This window comes from Budorcas taxicolor, chromosome 24 (assembly GCF_023091745.1).
Source record: "Budorcas taxicolor isolate Tak-1 chromosome 24, Takin1.1, whole genome shotgun sequence".
Classification (NCBI taxonomy): domain Eukaryota; kingdom Metazoa; phylum Chordata; class Mammalia; order Artiodactyla; family Bovidae; genus Budorcas; species Budorcas taxicolor.
In genome coordinates this window covers 41217211-41232712 of record NC_068933.1, presented here as the reverse complement: position 1 = coordinate 41232712, position 15502 = coordinate 41217211, and the positions used below count along the sequence as shown (strand labels likewise).

General features: G+C 46.0%; 1 protein-coding gene across 5 annotated transcripts in view; it reads right to left on the bottom strand.

The window, feature by feature from the left end:
- Positions 1-15502, bottom strand: part of THRB (thyroid hormone receptor beta) — a 437459-nt gene that overhangs the window by 23030 nt on the left and 398927 nt on the right. For all 5 annotated transcript variants that reach the window (XM_052661486.1, XM_052661489.1, XM_052661487.1 and 2 more), the window contains 3 exons: positions 11686-11786; positions 6062-6209; positions 2887-3092 (listed from right to left, as the gene is read on the bottom strand). In XM_052661486.1, coding sequence (XP_052517446.1) covers positions 2887-3092; positions 6062-6209; positions 11686-11786 — 455 coding nt within the window. The remainder of the gene's footprint in view (positions 1-2886; positions 3093-6061; positions 6210-11685; positions 11787-15502) is intronic.

Genomic DNA, 15502 nt, shown 5'->3' with positions numbered 1-15502 from the left:
TTCCTTTACTTGCCAAAGACACAGATATGCTGATTTGAACCCCAGGTCAAACCACCAATCTCTGTTTATGACTTGAGTCCTGGTATTAAAGTTAAAAAATGATGAAGAAACTCCTTTCAGGGAGTAAGCTACTTGCCCATTCCAGATAAATGGATACTTCCAGCTTTCATGACAACATATAATTTATAATCCCTTTGTTGGAGAAGACTCTTGAGAGTCCCTTAGACTGCAAGGAGATCCAACCCGTCCATTCTAAAGGAGATCAGTCCTGGGTGTTCTTTGGAAGGAATGATGCTAAAGCTGAAACTCCAGTACTTTGGTCACCTCATGTGAAGAGTTGACTCATTGGAAAAGACTCTGATGCTGGGAGGGATTGGGGGCAGGAGGAGAAGGGGACGACAGAGGATGAGATGGCTGGATGGCATCACTGACTCGATGGATGTGAGTTTGAGTGAACTCCAGGAGTTGGTGATGGACAGGGAGGCCTGGTGTGCTGCAATTCATGGGGTCGCAGAGTTGGACACAACGGAGCGACTGACCTGAACTGAACTGATGACTTTGCTACACTATTATTAACAATAATAGGCCTCCTCAAATATTTTTCCAGACAAGATGGGCCATCATCACATAAAAATAAATGAAATAATATATGTAGTGGTGTTGTAAGCAAAGAAAGTGGTATTGGCCACACAGGAGATGCAAGTCGTCACGTATAGAAGCCAGTTCTGTACATGGATACTTATGAAACCAAGCTGTCTTTAATGAAGGATTTTTAACGGCCTTGCAGGAATAATTCGCAACCCTCAAGAGTCACTTTTAATCCTGAGCATAAATACTCAATCACAACCACCCAGCTGCAGGGAGCACGTGTGTGTCTGGCGGCTGAGACGGCGGGCTTAGCTGTGCTGTCTCTGAGGGTGGATCCATGGAACTCGATGGTCCAGTTCACAGATATTTATTGCGCTCAGTTCTGGTTATCTACTGCTGCGTAACAAACTCTCCCCAAACCTGAAACAACACTTTTCCATTTAAAACAATACATTTTCACTGTCTCTGAGTTCTGGGTGGTTCTCCAGGGGTCCCTCATGAAATCGCAGCAGAGACTGGTGCCATCTGCAGGTGACTGCAGTCACACCGCTGGTGCCTGGGCGGGTGGGAAGTCTCTCCACATGGCTGCCTGGGGCCTCCTCCCAGCATGGCACTCTCAAGGTAGCAGGACTCTCACTCTTTTAGTTTGTTAGGGCAGATGGCTTCCCTCAGAGACCACGTGGCATCCCTCTCCAAAATAACCAACTGGAAACTGCAAGGCTTCTTATGACCCAGCCTTAGGAGTCCCTCTGCCCAAATCCATCGCTTCAAGGAATCACAGCCCAGCCCAGATTCAAGGCGAGAGAGAGGACTAGATTCTACCACTCCCTGGTGAAGAAAGGGAGGAAAGTCTTGATTGGCAGTCACCTTAGGGAAAAGCTACCGTCAGCTTCAACTGCACACGTGACAGACACTGAAGGTGACAGAGCTGAATGGAACTCTGGAGATATGGGGTGGCCCAGGCACAGAAGGGAACTGGCTGATGGAAACAAAGCTCACTGTAGAGACAGACGGGATGATGGAGGCGTTCTGTCTCCTCCAGGATCCCTCTAGGAAAAAATATCCTGGAGAAACAGTTCTTTGCATTTGGACCAAGAGGGACAGTTCCTTGAACATATTAAGGATCTAAAAAATATACACTTCATGTCAGCTCCATGATGGGTGGGGAGACAGGTGGGTAAAGCAGTGGCTCTGTAAACATCAACTTCCTGAACAAAACCTTGTGCCTAGGTAACCTTGCAGCCCCGAAGAAATTCTACTGGCAAATCATTCTGTGCTATTCCTTTCCTGGTTCTTTCTATAGATGATCGAGAAAAGCATTACAAACCTTTGAGTTAAAGGTATGGATGTGGCTGTTTTAATAACTAAAAATCATGCTATCTTGGCTGAAGACTTGGCCAAAAACCCAAGTTGGCCGTTTGGCCACTTTATGGTGGGCAAACCTCAGGTGAGACACTGGAAAGGCTTGGGGCTTGGTTTGCATACCTGTAAAATGAGGATGGTGATTCCAGCCTACCTAACCCAAAGCGTCGTGAAGTCCAAATAAGCAATGGCTAGGAAGGCCTTTCACAATGGTTAGTTTTCGTTCGTTTGTTTTTTGACATGGACCATTTTTAAAGTCTTTATTGAATTTGTTACATTTTTCCTTCCATTTTATGTTTTGATGTTCTGGCCACAAGGCATGTGGGATCCCAGCTCCCTGACCAGGGACTGAACTGCACCCCCTGCATTGAAAGCCCAAGTCCTAACCCCTGGACCACCGTAAAACGGCTAGTTTTATAAACATGTCAAACATGGATATTCCAAGGGTCTGGAAGGCCTGGTTTTTTTTTTTTTTTTTACCACTCCACTCCCCCATCCCTACTCCAGATTCCCATCTTCCCCCTGGACCTGACAGCATTTATTTTAAACTCAACATTTTGACTTCCACTGATGTAAAAATACATTCGGTATATGGGTCACTTCTTTCTAGGGGTGATTCTAAACGGGATATTTTGGAGTGAGTTTAGGGGATGAAGTATGTATATAAATGGGCATCTGAGGGAAGACCTGAGTATAAAAAGGGAGAGCTGGCAGGTAAAGAATTTTGCTAATCAGTTGACCCAGGGCCGACGTACCTCACAGTAGAAGCAAAGCGCTAACTGCGTTAGAACTCAGTGACTCACAGGCAGAAGATTGCCCCTGCACTCCCATCAGGAACAAGCAGGTGAACACCAGCATCCGGGTTCCGAGCACCCACAGCACAGAGGCGAAGCGGGAGTGGAAGCAGAAGCGGAAATGGAAGGGGCGGGGTCTTACCAGGAACTTCCGCTTCTGCTTCCAGTGGCTGCCCTGGGCGTTGGTGGCCACGTGGGCCTCGGTGACAGTCTTGATGAGCTCCCATTCCTGGTCAGTGGGCTCTGGCTTGTGCCCCATGGATCTCTGCAGCTCCTCCCGCCGCCTCTTCTCCCGGTTCTCCTCGATGAGCTTCCTCTTGGCCAGACGCTTGCTGTCGTCTAGGACCACTGCGGGGGAAGAGGGACACAGAACAGACATTCTCCAGACAGCTGGCAGACCCGCGGGGGCTTTGGCGGCTCAGACCCGCGGGGGCTTTGGCCTCGAGTTCTTTCTCCTTAGGCGGCAAACTGCTACCGGCTAGCCATTGTCCACCATAAGCCCAGCACCAATTTCCCAAAGCCTAGCCAGCTTTCCAAAACGAAGTGGGGTAGGGGAGACACACTTGGACACCGGGCATCTTAGCTCCACAGAGGGTGACCCTAAATAAGAACGAAGCAGAGCCAGGTAAAGCCCATCCCACCTAGAGGGTCATAGGTCGGTCTGTCTAGCCAGTCATCTGAATTCACTCTTAAGCTGTCTGTTCCTCCCCAAACGGCTCTTAGTAAGGACTTCAGGTTAAAAAAATTCTGGAGCAGTAAACAGAGGCTGGTATCCCTTTCTCAGAGGGAAAAGGAGTCTTGCTCTTCACTTGTTTACTCAAGGCTGATTAAAGTGGCTAGGAGCTTGGCTAGGCCAAGCTCAGCCCTCACAGATACTTTCTTTGCATTGCGGTATACCTGGTCAACCCTCAAAGTGATTAAAGAGCCCAGGCTTTGGAATCTAGAAAGACTGGGGCTTGAATCCTGAGACTACCACATTCTAGCTGTGTGACCTCCAGCAGCTTACTGAGGCTCTCTGAGCTTCTGTTTCTTCCAGTATAAAATGGGATCAATAAGACCTACTTCGCAGGGTATCAGTATGATGATGCAGGACACATGCTCAGTAAATAGAGCCGTGAATTGTATCATTTATCCGTGGTCCCTACCTTTTTGGCACCAGGGACTTATTTTGTGGAAGAGACTTTCTTTTTTTACCCATGGACTGCAGGTTGGGGGATGATTTGGGGATGATTCCCACACATTGCATTTATTGTACATGTCATTTCTAACCTAATGCTACTGCTGATCTGACAGGTGGTACCAGTTCAAGGGCCAGAGGTTGAGGACCCCTGATAAGCAAAAGGGAAATCAGAAGTACAGGTAAGAGCAACCTATACCTCTGTGGTTAATCTCCAAAAGGAGACTATTTCACCAGACTCTTAGAAGCTTGCAGTGGCACGGAAAGGCTCTGGGTTCATACTACAGAGTGTGTTTTACCACTGCTGGATCTCAGCTCTGATCTAGCCCAACTCCCTCTTTCACAGAGAAGGAAGAAGGCGATCATGACTTCCCGAAAGTCACACAGCAAGTTCACGGCTGGGCCAAGGTAAGACCCAGGACCCCTGACTGCACACCTAGAACGTCATCGTCCTAGGGCCATTTCCTGAGGAAGGTGTGACCTGCTAGGGAAAGGAAATTTTTTTTAAAAAGCAGGCATAGCAGAGGAAGAGAACCAAAAGTGCCTGGTGAACCCATAAACGGAGAATGAGACCCTGATCATGGAGATGGGGTTGGATCTTTAAAGTGAGGGGGGCACTTAGAAATGTGGGCAGGCTGGGTGAGCCCCGTGAACTCAGCATGGTTCACCCATTAAAAGGAGGCAAGGAGAGGGCTGTGCTCATAGCCCCACTCCCCAAATGCTTCCCTGGTGTCAGGGATCGTGGCAAATTAGACGTGTATTATTCTAATTGAATCCTAAGATCAGCGATAACTTCACACAAGGGAAACCTGAAATTAAGTCCAGTGGGCACACAGCGAGTAAGTGGCAGACCCAGGACTCCAACAGTTTTTCTGATTATAAAACCTGAGCTCTTATAATGAATGACTCACATGCAAGCAAGTTGCACTCAAAATGAATTTCCACCTAGTGTGGATTAACACTGAGTTTTTCAAGCTCATCAACTTTTGCATCTTTAACTTTCAGTAAAACGGTGCAGTGGACATTCAGCAGGTCCCTTCTCTCCACAGAACCTTAGCAGGCATTTTGTTGGCAACCAGTAAAAGCCTTTCGGAGACAAAGAACTCTGCCAGAGGTGGGGATTAACCCATGGTTTCCAGCCTCACGCCCTGACACAACCCTTCTCCTTTTTTTCTATATAAAAGATTCCCCTTCTGTCTTCTTTAATGGGCAAACCAAGGACGTTCCAGAGATTTTTGCTGTTGTTCTTAGAGAACTCTGTTTATCACATAAATGTGGCTGTGACTCTTTCCTCTTCACGAGGTCCTCACGCATTCTTTTTCCTTCCTCTTTTCTTTAAACTAAAAGTTGAAATCCTTCACCAATGTGCAAAAAATTTATGCCAGAAGAAACTAGTAACCCAGATACCTAGCAAAAGGGAGGGCACACATTCTGAATGGCATGATTCTTATTTCATGATTAGATTAATTAAAGTGACTGGTGTAAATCCCTTGCACGGTGTGGGGAAGAGACCCCGACGGCTAATCTCACTGCCATATGCTGTGGCACTTTGAAAACTGGGGAAGATGACTTCAGCTTGGAATGTTTTTATGGGCTAAAAATATAACAACAACAAAAAACCAACTGCAGGATGAGTCATGCAATAGGACTCAAGTTCACATTCTTTAGAAATTTCTGAACACGATGTTTTCTGCCAGTGCCCTGACTCTGAAAATGCCCACAAAATAAATTCCTGTCTCTGCTTTTGGAAAAAAAAAGGAGAGAATTAGTCCATGCAGTTCTGACCACATGAATGCTGTGTGGAAAATTACACCTCATCAAGGTGGGTGGACAAGACCCCTCGTCTGTAACCTCTGTGCAAACGGAGTATGGCTGCCTGTCCTGCAAGCATGACGGGGACAGTTTAACCTCTGTCCCTCAGCCATCATCTGGATGCCTCTGGAGTCAGGAGCTGATGGGGAAGGTCGGATGGAAACCGACCAGCCATGGATGGGAGTGAGGGTCCCTGAAAGGGCTGGGTGCTTGCCCCCTGTCCACAAGCATTCCTGCTTTCTTTCCTGCCTGGTTGTTGTCCTTGAGCCACCCTTTCCCCAGTCACCACTCCCTAAATATGAAGTAAAGGAAGCAAATTGTTACTTACAATCTGTTGCCATGCCAACGTAGATGCATTTTTTAAAGCGACATTCCTGGCACTGATTTCTTGTGACTTTGTCTATGACACACTTTCCTTCATATTTACAGGAATAGGATGGATGGAGATTTTTCTGAATGGTTCTTCTAAAGAAACCCTATATGAAAGAGAAAGACCCAAGACAGCCGTTTCAGATTGTCTAGAAATAAAGGACCTCCGGCATCTTGCATCTTCCTAACCACGGTGGCTGGTTTTGGACCTCACCTGTGTACAGGCCTGTAGCTCTACCCATTCCAGTATAGGGCAGCTGACCCAAAGTGAATCTAAGGAGTTCTCAATCTGAGGAGAGGGAGAGGTCAGAAGCTGTGGAGTCATCATCTTTTTGGCATTTACTCAAAGCTAACGGGAAAATTGGTATTCACGCTTATGTTTTCCAAACAGTGAGTCATATAAATAATTTCACTTTATAGAATGCCACAATGTGAAAGCCTCTCAATCATGTCTCTTTGCCACCACAGGGACTGTAGCCCGCCAGGCTCCTCTGTCCCTGGGATTCTCCAGGCAAGAATACTGGAGTGGGTTGCCATGCCCTCCCACAGGGGGTCTTCCCTACCCAGGGACTGAACTTGGGTCTTCTGCCTTGTAGGCATTCTTTACCATCTGAGCCAAGCTTTGAAGAGGTTTGCTCTTTATACTGGAGAATAAAAAAGCTAGATACTTGTGCTGCTCTGTGAATTAGTAATGTAATCATCTAGTATTTAAATGCACACATTAACTGCCTTTAGAGATTTAGTTTAATTCTGGTTTTCGACTCTTGAGATGGCGGTGACCAGCGCAGATAGCCCTTAAAACAACAGTCACTGGGGAGGAGAAAATTCCAAATTCTTCACCAGATTTTCCCCAAAGCTTGTGGCATTGGAGTTTTCCTTTCCTAGCACCCTGTTTCTCCAGAGTCTGTAGACACTTGCCCTAAAGTTCAGTGTTTCTCCCTCTCTCAAGGCACAGGAGAGGGCCACCTGAGGATAGAAGGGGGTTCCAGGCCTAGGTGACTTATGTAACCCCCTCATGGCCGTGTCACATGAGAATCCTTTCTGGACATGGTACTCAAGTCATAACGGCAGAAAGCACTCCTTGTGAGTGGCGCGGTGCAGAGTGCTGCAGACAGGCGCCATGCCTCTGTCTCTCCCACAACCTTCTGAGGTCGGAACTCTTAATATCTCCACCGCGGGGATTAAAAACTAAGCCTCAGACAGGTTAAATCACTTGCCCCAAATCACATGGCAAGTACACGCTGGAACTGGAACCTGGGAATTGGACTGCAAGTGTTACTTATTTAACTGCTTATATGATATAAACTTAGTCCAGTTTTACTGTATTATTTAAATGTTTTAGATGAACATATTATAAACAGTCCCTTCTCACCCACTCTCAAAAAACCACATCGTTTTATGTTTTAGTATACATTAGCAAGACACAACAGGTTTTAAAGGACTTGTCTGTTAAAGCTTAAAGGAACCTCCAACTTGGTTGCATAAACTGGACTTAGATGCCAGCTGATCTAGTGAAAGTGGCTCAGTCATGTCTGACTCTTTGCGACCCCATGCAAAGTAATTCCATGTATCCAATGCATGGAATTCTCCAGGCCAGAATACTGGAGTGGGTAGCCATTCCCTTCTCCAGGGGATCTTCTCAACCCAGGGATCGAACCCAGGTCTCCCGCATTGCAGGCAGATTCTTTACCAGCTGCGCCACCAGGATTAAGCCCAAATTGTAATTATCCCATTTAACCGGCCCTGGCTTTGATTATGTACATATACCATTTGCATATTCCTCACTCAGACTCAGGAGCTCTTCTTTACAAGGAAAAGGTCTGAGGGAGGATTTCACATTGGGCAAAGCAGAGTAACACAGAGGAATGACGGGCTGAGGCTCAGGGGCGTGGTGTCAGGGCGCACGTGCTCATCCCCGGTCACTGCTATTACTCAAGTCCTAACAGAAGAGCTGTCATATTATATTTGGCTCTGGGTCCGTAAACACTGAGCCCATTAGTTTGAATGACGTTGACAAACTGTCATAACACTCCCTAAAGAACACACGGGGCAGCAGCTGACATGTGTTTCCTGGGTGTCCAAGGTGGGCTGTCCTGCCAGGCTCGGATGTCAGGGCCTGCAGAGTGGAAACAAACTTCCCCACCGGTCCCCTCCACCCTGTCCTCTTCCTTGCCCCCCACCCTTCGAGGGTTGCACTCGCTTGAAAGGCAGAGGAAACAGAAATTCTAGCAAGAAGACAGATGTCACAGGCAGGGAGGAGGGCCACCAGCTGGCATCTTCCTTTTGGTTTCCCTGGAGGTGGAAACACCGAAGTCCAGGGCCTCCATGAGCACACTGACCGCTGCTCTGAAGTTGGGAGACTGTTCCCTGAAGTCAGGAGACCTTTCCTCCCTCGTCTGCTCACACTGGCTCGTGTCCAGGGGCGGGGGGTTGGCCCACCGAGGAGTCAGACAAGAGCACGGAGGGGACGAGGTGATGAACCAGAAGCAGACGTAACGAGCATTTTTCCAAAAAGGCTTCTCTGGGAACCTTTAGAAGGAATGAATGAAATAACTGATGCGTGGCTTATTTTGAAAAAAAGAAAAATAAGTTGAGGCAGCAGGCTGTGCCATTCTTAGTGCCATCTTTTCTGTGGCTCATCTCGCTGCCTCTTCTTGGGCACTTCATGGACCAGATCCTTTTTAAGGCTCAGGCTTCCCCTGAGGCATGATAGAAGCAAATTTTGACACATGATGAAGGAACACTTCATTTGAGTAAATGTCGGAGATGGCAGGTTCCTTAATTTTAAAAAGGGAGAAACATCAACTTTTGTGAGCGAACTTGGATAGAAAATATTTACTTAAAAAAAAATCTTTTTGAGACAAAAGAGATGTCTCAGGGACAGAGTAAGGACATATCTTTCACTGATGAGTTGCTGCGGAGCAGAGGTTTTGCTTTTATAAATTGACATTAGACACATTTCTCTGCATTTTGAGAAGAACTGAATCCATTTCTTAGTGGTCCAGATGATGCCGTAATCAGCGCTAAAAAGTGATTTATTGTAGGAGCATAAACTTTCTTTCTACAAAAGATGCATGAAAACTGGCCTATCCCAACAGACGAAACATCTGATCTGGAAGATTTCCACTGTCTTCTGGGCAAAAACAGGAAGAAAAGAGTCCCTCTGCACACGGTGAGTAGTGGGTAGAAATACTTGTAAATTACAGGTTTGAATAAACAAGATGTGAAGTGCAACTTTTTTCATTTTTGGCCGCTTTTAAAAGCCCTGTTTCATTTGAACATCTCTTTCGCTTTTTTTCCAAGATGCTCTGTCCTTATATTAAAAGATCTGTGTAACTGCCCTTGGGTTTCCCAGGTGACAGAAGAGACATGGGTTCAAACCCTGGGTCAGGGAAGATCCCCTGGAGAAGGGCATGACAACCCACTCCGGAATTCTTGCCTGGAAAATTCCATGGACAGCGGAGCCTGGCTGGCTGCAGTCCACGGGGTCACAAAGAGTCAGACACAACTGAGCAACTAAACAGCAAACAGCAGCAGGGAGCATTAAGTCCTCTGTAAGGTACACTTGGTTTTTAGAGTCACTTTGGGAGCTGAATGTTAAGTGGAATTTTCATTAGAGTTGCTCCTAGAATTCAAAATTTGTCATTAAAAACTGATCTGAGAGAATCTCAACACTGCATAATCAGGTAGGTAAAACCCTTCTTAACTGGGGCTAATTTAGAAAAAAGACCCATTTGAATCGCTGAGCTTTTGGAATGAGGGAAAGCATCTATAGAAATGGTTTTATCAATTTCAAACAAAGCCCATAAAATTGGCCTTTCAAGAGACAGTCTGCAAGTTTCCCAATTAATAAACAGCCGCAACTTATTTGTAAATAATGCCATCAAACTCCTTATGATATTGTTTTCATAGATGTAATAGCAACCTTTAGCCCAATCTTTGTTAAAAGGTTACAAATTCTAGATCAAAGGAGTCTGGATGAATGAGAGCAATATTATATCACATTCCAAAAAAAGAGTCTTGCCTTGAGACCTTAAAAATGACCTCAAAAATGACCTCTTTTCACTGGATATATCATCTTAACACTTTAGTAGGCTACATATTTCCTAATTTTGTGCACAGAAAGAAGGGAGTTTGCATGGAAAATCCTCCACGAGGGAAATGACACCCATCAGTATGAAAGCGAGCTAACATGTTGAATTTGGGGGTCTAGGGTCAAAGGTTAGGAGAAAAGGGGGTAGTTGGAGGAAGGAAAAGAGAGGAGAGGTGGTGAGGTAGGTGATGAATGAGGAAGACTGATTTGTTTTATGAATTTTAATATGATTTTTGCTCTAAAGTTTGTGATCATTTTGTGTAAAATAAGGTAAATAAAACATTCAACAAAAAAAGTTTTTCTCTGACTTGCTGCTGCTGCTGCTATATCGCTTCAGTCGTGTCCGACTCTGTGCGACCCCATAGACGGCAGCCACCGTCCCTGAGATTCTCCAGGCAAGAACACTGGAGTGGGTTGCCATTTCCTTCTCCAATGCATGAAAGTGAAAAGTGAAAGTGAAGTCACTCAGTCGTGTCCAACTCTTAGCAACCCCATAGACTGCAGCCTACCAGGCTCCTCCATCCATGGGATCCTCCAGGCAAGAGTACTGGACTGGGGTGCCATTGCCTTCTCCGCTTCTCTGACTTACTACCTCTTTTATAAAACATCAGCTGAATGCCCTGGGTTAAGCTTTGTTTACCTTTACAGTGAACTTTATCTTCTAGGTTAGGTTGTTGGACCAAAACGTGTTTGCCAGAAACTCAACGTCATTTTGATAATGAAGATGTAAGTTTGCAAATTCAGGTTCATTTTCCTAAAGTGTGCTGACTGTTGTTTGGCGGTGTATTCTCGTCCAGTGTCTCCTGCAGGTGGGTCTGGAGAGGATGTGATTGCTGAAGCACAACCAGAATTTACCCAGGGACTGCGGCCTGTGCCAACAGCCGGATTGGACAATTTCAGCATAGAACTGAACCTAAGTAGCCTCAAAGATAGTCCCTAATGGAACCCTGAAAAGTGAGCGTATTCAGTCAGGTTCACACTGGCAAACAGCTTGGGGTTGAGGCCAACTCTGTCCCCTGAAACACTCGAGATAAAGCAGGAGGAGAAATGGTCATTTCTTGGGAGGGTAACACGTTATAAAATATCAATGCGTTTTTAAACTGAAAAGGAGGCCTTTGTCGATTTCTTTTCATTTAATCAATTTTTCTACCTGTTGGATGGCATCATAGACACAATGGACATGAGTCTGAGCAAATGCTGAGACAGTGGACAGCGTGCCTGCTGCAGCCTGGCGTGCTGCAGTCCGCGGGGTCGCAAATGGCCGGACACCACTGAGCGACTGAATAACCACGCCCCCAGATCTCACACTCTCGCAAAACTTCATCTAGTTATTCTCGATTTGAAAAAAAAATTCTGTCTTGAATATGTGCCCGACCCCCTCCCAAAATGAAGAGGTCCACCAGACACCCGGATGATCACAGCCCATGAATGTCGGGGTTTGGTTCGAACTCACGTTCCGGAGGCTCTGGGGAGGGGCCGGCGCGCGTTACCTTGCAGCCTTCGCACGTGATGCAGCGGTAGTGGTAGCCCGTGGCTTTGTCACCGCACACGACGCACAGCTCGTCCTTGTCTAAGTAACTGGGGATGTAGCCTGTGGGGAGGACAGAAGAGGAGGTGAGAAAGACATCACGTTCAAGTCAAAGACGCCACAGCCAGGAGGAGCACCGGGGAGGACGGAAGGGGTGGATGAGGGGCACGACCGAATTGTTTTATGTGTTTTAATACAACTTTTGCTTTATGGTTTACACATTTACATCATTTAGTTTTCAATATAGAAAGTAAAACTCTGAACAAGAAAACATTTTGAAAGTCTTTCCCACTCTCTCCTTCCCACACGGCTCCCCGCCCCCGTCCATGTCCATAAGTCTGCTCTCCATGTCTGTGGGAAGGAGAGGGTGGGACCAATGGAGAGAGCACCATGGAAACATATGCAATACCATCGGTAAAACAGAAGCCAGTGGGGATTTGCTGCATGACCCAGGGAGCTCAAACCGGGGCTCTGGGACAACCTAGAAGGGTGGGATGGGGTGGGAGGTGGGAGGGAGGCTCAAGAGGGCGCTGACATATGAAATGAGTTCAGTGGCCCAGTCGTGTCCAACTCCAAAGTACTGGAGTTTCAGCTTCAGCATCAGTCCTTCCAATGACTATTCAGGACTGATTTCCTTTAGGATGGACTGGTTTGATCTTGCAGTCCAAGAGACTTTCAAGAGTCTGTTTCAACACCACAGTTCAAAAGCATCAATTCTTCAACGCCCAGCTTTCTTTCTCTATCCATACAAAACTACTTGGGTAAACCATGGGTTTTCCGCTCTGATTAGACCTTAGAATCATCCTGCTTAAAAGCATTGACTCTTATGGGGAATTCCACGGTTGTCCAGTGGTTAGGACTCTGCACTTTCACTGGTGAGGGCCCAGGTTCAATCCCTGGTCAGGGAACTAAGACCCCACATACCACATGGTACAGTCAAAAAAGAAAATTGAATCTTGGAATCACCCATTTAAAAATACTGAATCTGAGACCAGCCCCCTGAGAATCTTATTTCAGTGGTCTTAGGGTGTAGAAACATAGGCACCGAATTTCCTAAACGTTCTCTGGGTGATTCTTACGTACATCTAGAATTGAGACTCCCTGGGCTGGGTTTATACGGAGGGATCCAGAGAGGCCAGGATGTGAGACACGTGGGGTGCTGTGGATCACAGTCTCTTTCAGTTCAGTTCAGTTCATTTCAGTCGCTCAGTCGTGTCCGACTCTTTGAGACCCCATGAATCGCAGCACGCCAGGCCTCCCTGTCCATCACCAACTCCCGGAGTTCACTCAGACTCACGTCCATCGAGTCCGTGATGCCATCCAGCCATCTCATCCTCGGTTGTCCCCTTCTCCTCCTGCCCCCAATCCCTCCCAGCATCAGAGTCTTTTCCAGTGAGTCAGCTCTTCGCGTGAGGTGGCCAAAGGACTGGAGTTTCAGCTTTAGCATCAAAGGCTAATTTCTGAACCTGTGCTTAGGGGACTTGATCCCTTTGCAATCTCGGTACCATGCAATAAATTCAGAAAACTTTATAGCTGGAAAGGCCCTGGGAGAGCAAGTAATTTTGAGATGAACAGGTCTTCATCAGTTTGGCCTTCCTCAGGCTCAAATCAGAAATTAACAGCAGAGACGAAAGCCCAGATCTTGACTTCCAGCTCTCCAAAAGTGTTGGTCTTTTTCTAAAAATAACTTCAAAAGTAGAATGAATAAGGGCATCTAAAAAACAAAAAAAGGTTCTGCAGGGCTTCCCTGGTGACTCAGTGGTAAAAAATTGGACACAATTGTCAATGTAGGCGACAACTGCTGGATCCCTGGCTCGGGATGACCCCACATGCTGAAGAGTAGCTAAGTTCATGAACTACAACTACTGAGCATGTGTACCCTAGAGTGTGTGTTCTGCAACAAGAGAAGCCACCACGAAGATAAGCCCGCACATCGTAACTAGAGAGTAGCCCCCACTCACTGCAACTGCAGAAAGCCTGCACTGCAACAAAACACCCAGCACAGCCAAAAATGAAAGCGAATAAACAAATGTTAAAAAAAGGTTCTACAAACTTGTGATGTGATTACATAGTTCAACAACTGGGTGGTGGTTGTTGTTCTGTCGCTCAGTCACGTCCGACTCTTTGAGACTATATGGAATGCAGCACCCCAGGCTTCCCTGTCCATCACCATCTCCCAGAGCTTACTCAAACTCATGTCCATTGAGCTGGTGATGGCATCCAACCATCTCATCCCTTGTCATCCTCATCTCCTCCTGCCTTTAATCTTTCCCAGCATCGGGTCTCTTTCCCAGGGTCTCTTCCAGTGAGTCAGTTCTTTGCATCAGGTGGCCAAAGTAGTGGAGTTTCAGCTTCAGTATCAGTCTCTCCAGTGAATATTCAGGACTGATCTCCTTCAGAATGGACTGGTTGGATCTCGTTGCTGTCCAAGGGACTCTCAAGAGTCCTCTCCAACACGACAGTTCAAAAGCATCAGTTCTTCGGGGCTCAGCCTTCTTTATGGTTCAACTCTCACATCCGTAATTGACTACTGGAAAAACCATAGCTTTGACTAGATGGAACTTTGTTGGCAAAGTGACGTCTCTGCTTTTTAATACACTGTCTAGGTTTCTCACAGCTTTTCTTTCAAGGATCAAGCATCTTTTAATTTCATGTCTGCAGTAAATAGTGGCTCTGCTTATTAAGAAACAAATCCAACTGTGATAACTCTTTTTATTACTGCACTCTGTGCTTATTAAATTCCATGACTCAGGAAACTAAAGACATGAACAGAAGCTATGTACTTCCCACCCATGTCTGCCTCTTTCCTTTCCTTGTATGCAATTCTAAACATAAGAAATGCTTCAGAGGGCAAATCCAGTTTCATAGGTACCAGAGGTTTATCATAGAAGCACAGAGCTTCAGAGAAAACCAAAAAGGCTTGATTTGTTGGGATGTGGAGAGGCTGAGAAAACAAAATCATTCTTTCTCTTGATCATGGTCTTAACGAACTTCTTTGACTCAGGAAACCCTTACTGGGTCCAAAAAAGATCAGCCAAGTTGAAATGACAGATGACTTACTATATGCTTTATCATGACATTTTCATCAGTCTTTCATTAAACTAGGTCACTGAGGGCTTACTTTTCAGAAAAAAAGCCATTGAGAAAACAGAAAAAAATGGACCCTTTTCATAATGACTGTGCTCAGACTTTATTTTAGAAGAATCTCCCTTTTGGGAAGGAGAGAAATGAGTTCAAAGCAAGATTTGGTAATGCACAAGGATTATCTTTTTAAATATCACAGCTTTTCTTAGTTTACTTTAGCATCAAGCAAACATGAATCATCTGTTGAGTTCACTTCAAATGTTTCAAAATTCTCATCAGACATTTAAAAAAAGAGAGAATTCTGGAAGGGATCTGGGCAGAGAAAAAAGGGAACTGGAGAGATCTGTGTGTTCATCCAATCAGTCGTCTATTCATGAATTTAGAAAACATTTATTTTAGCATCTGCCACTGTGCTCGGGCTTCCCTGGTGGCTCAGACGGTAAAGAATCCCACCTGCAATGCAGGAGACCTGGGTTTGACCCCTGGGTTGGGAAGATCCTCTGAGAAGGGAATGGCCATCCACTCCAGCATCCTTTGCTGAAGTGTTCCATGGACAGAGGAGCTTGGCGGGCTACATACAGTCCACAGGGTCGCAAAGAGTTGGACATGACTGAGCGACTAACACTGTGCTTAGTGCTTGTAATATAAAAACAAGTAAGGCACGGTTTCATCCTTGCGGAAGCGTATGTGTAAGC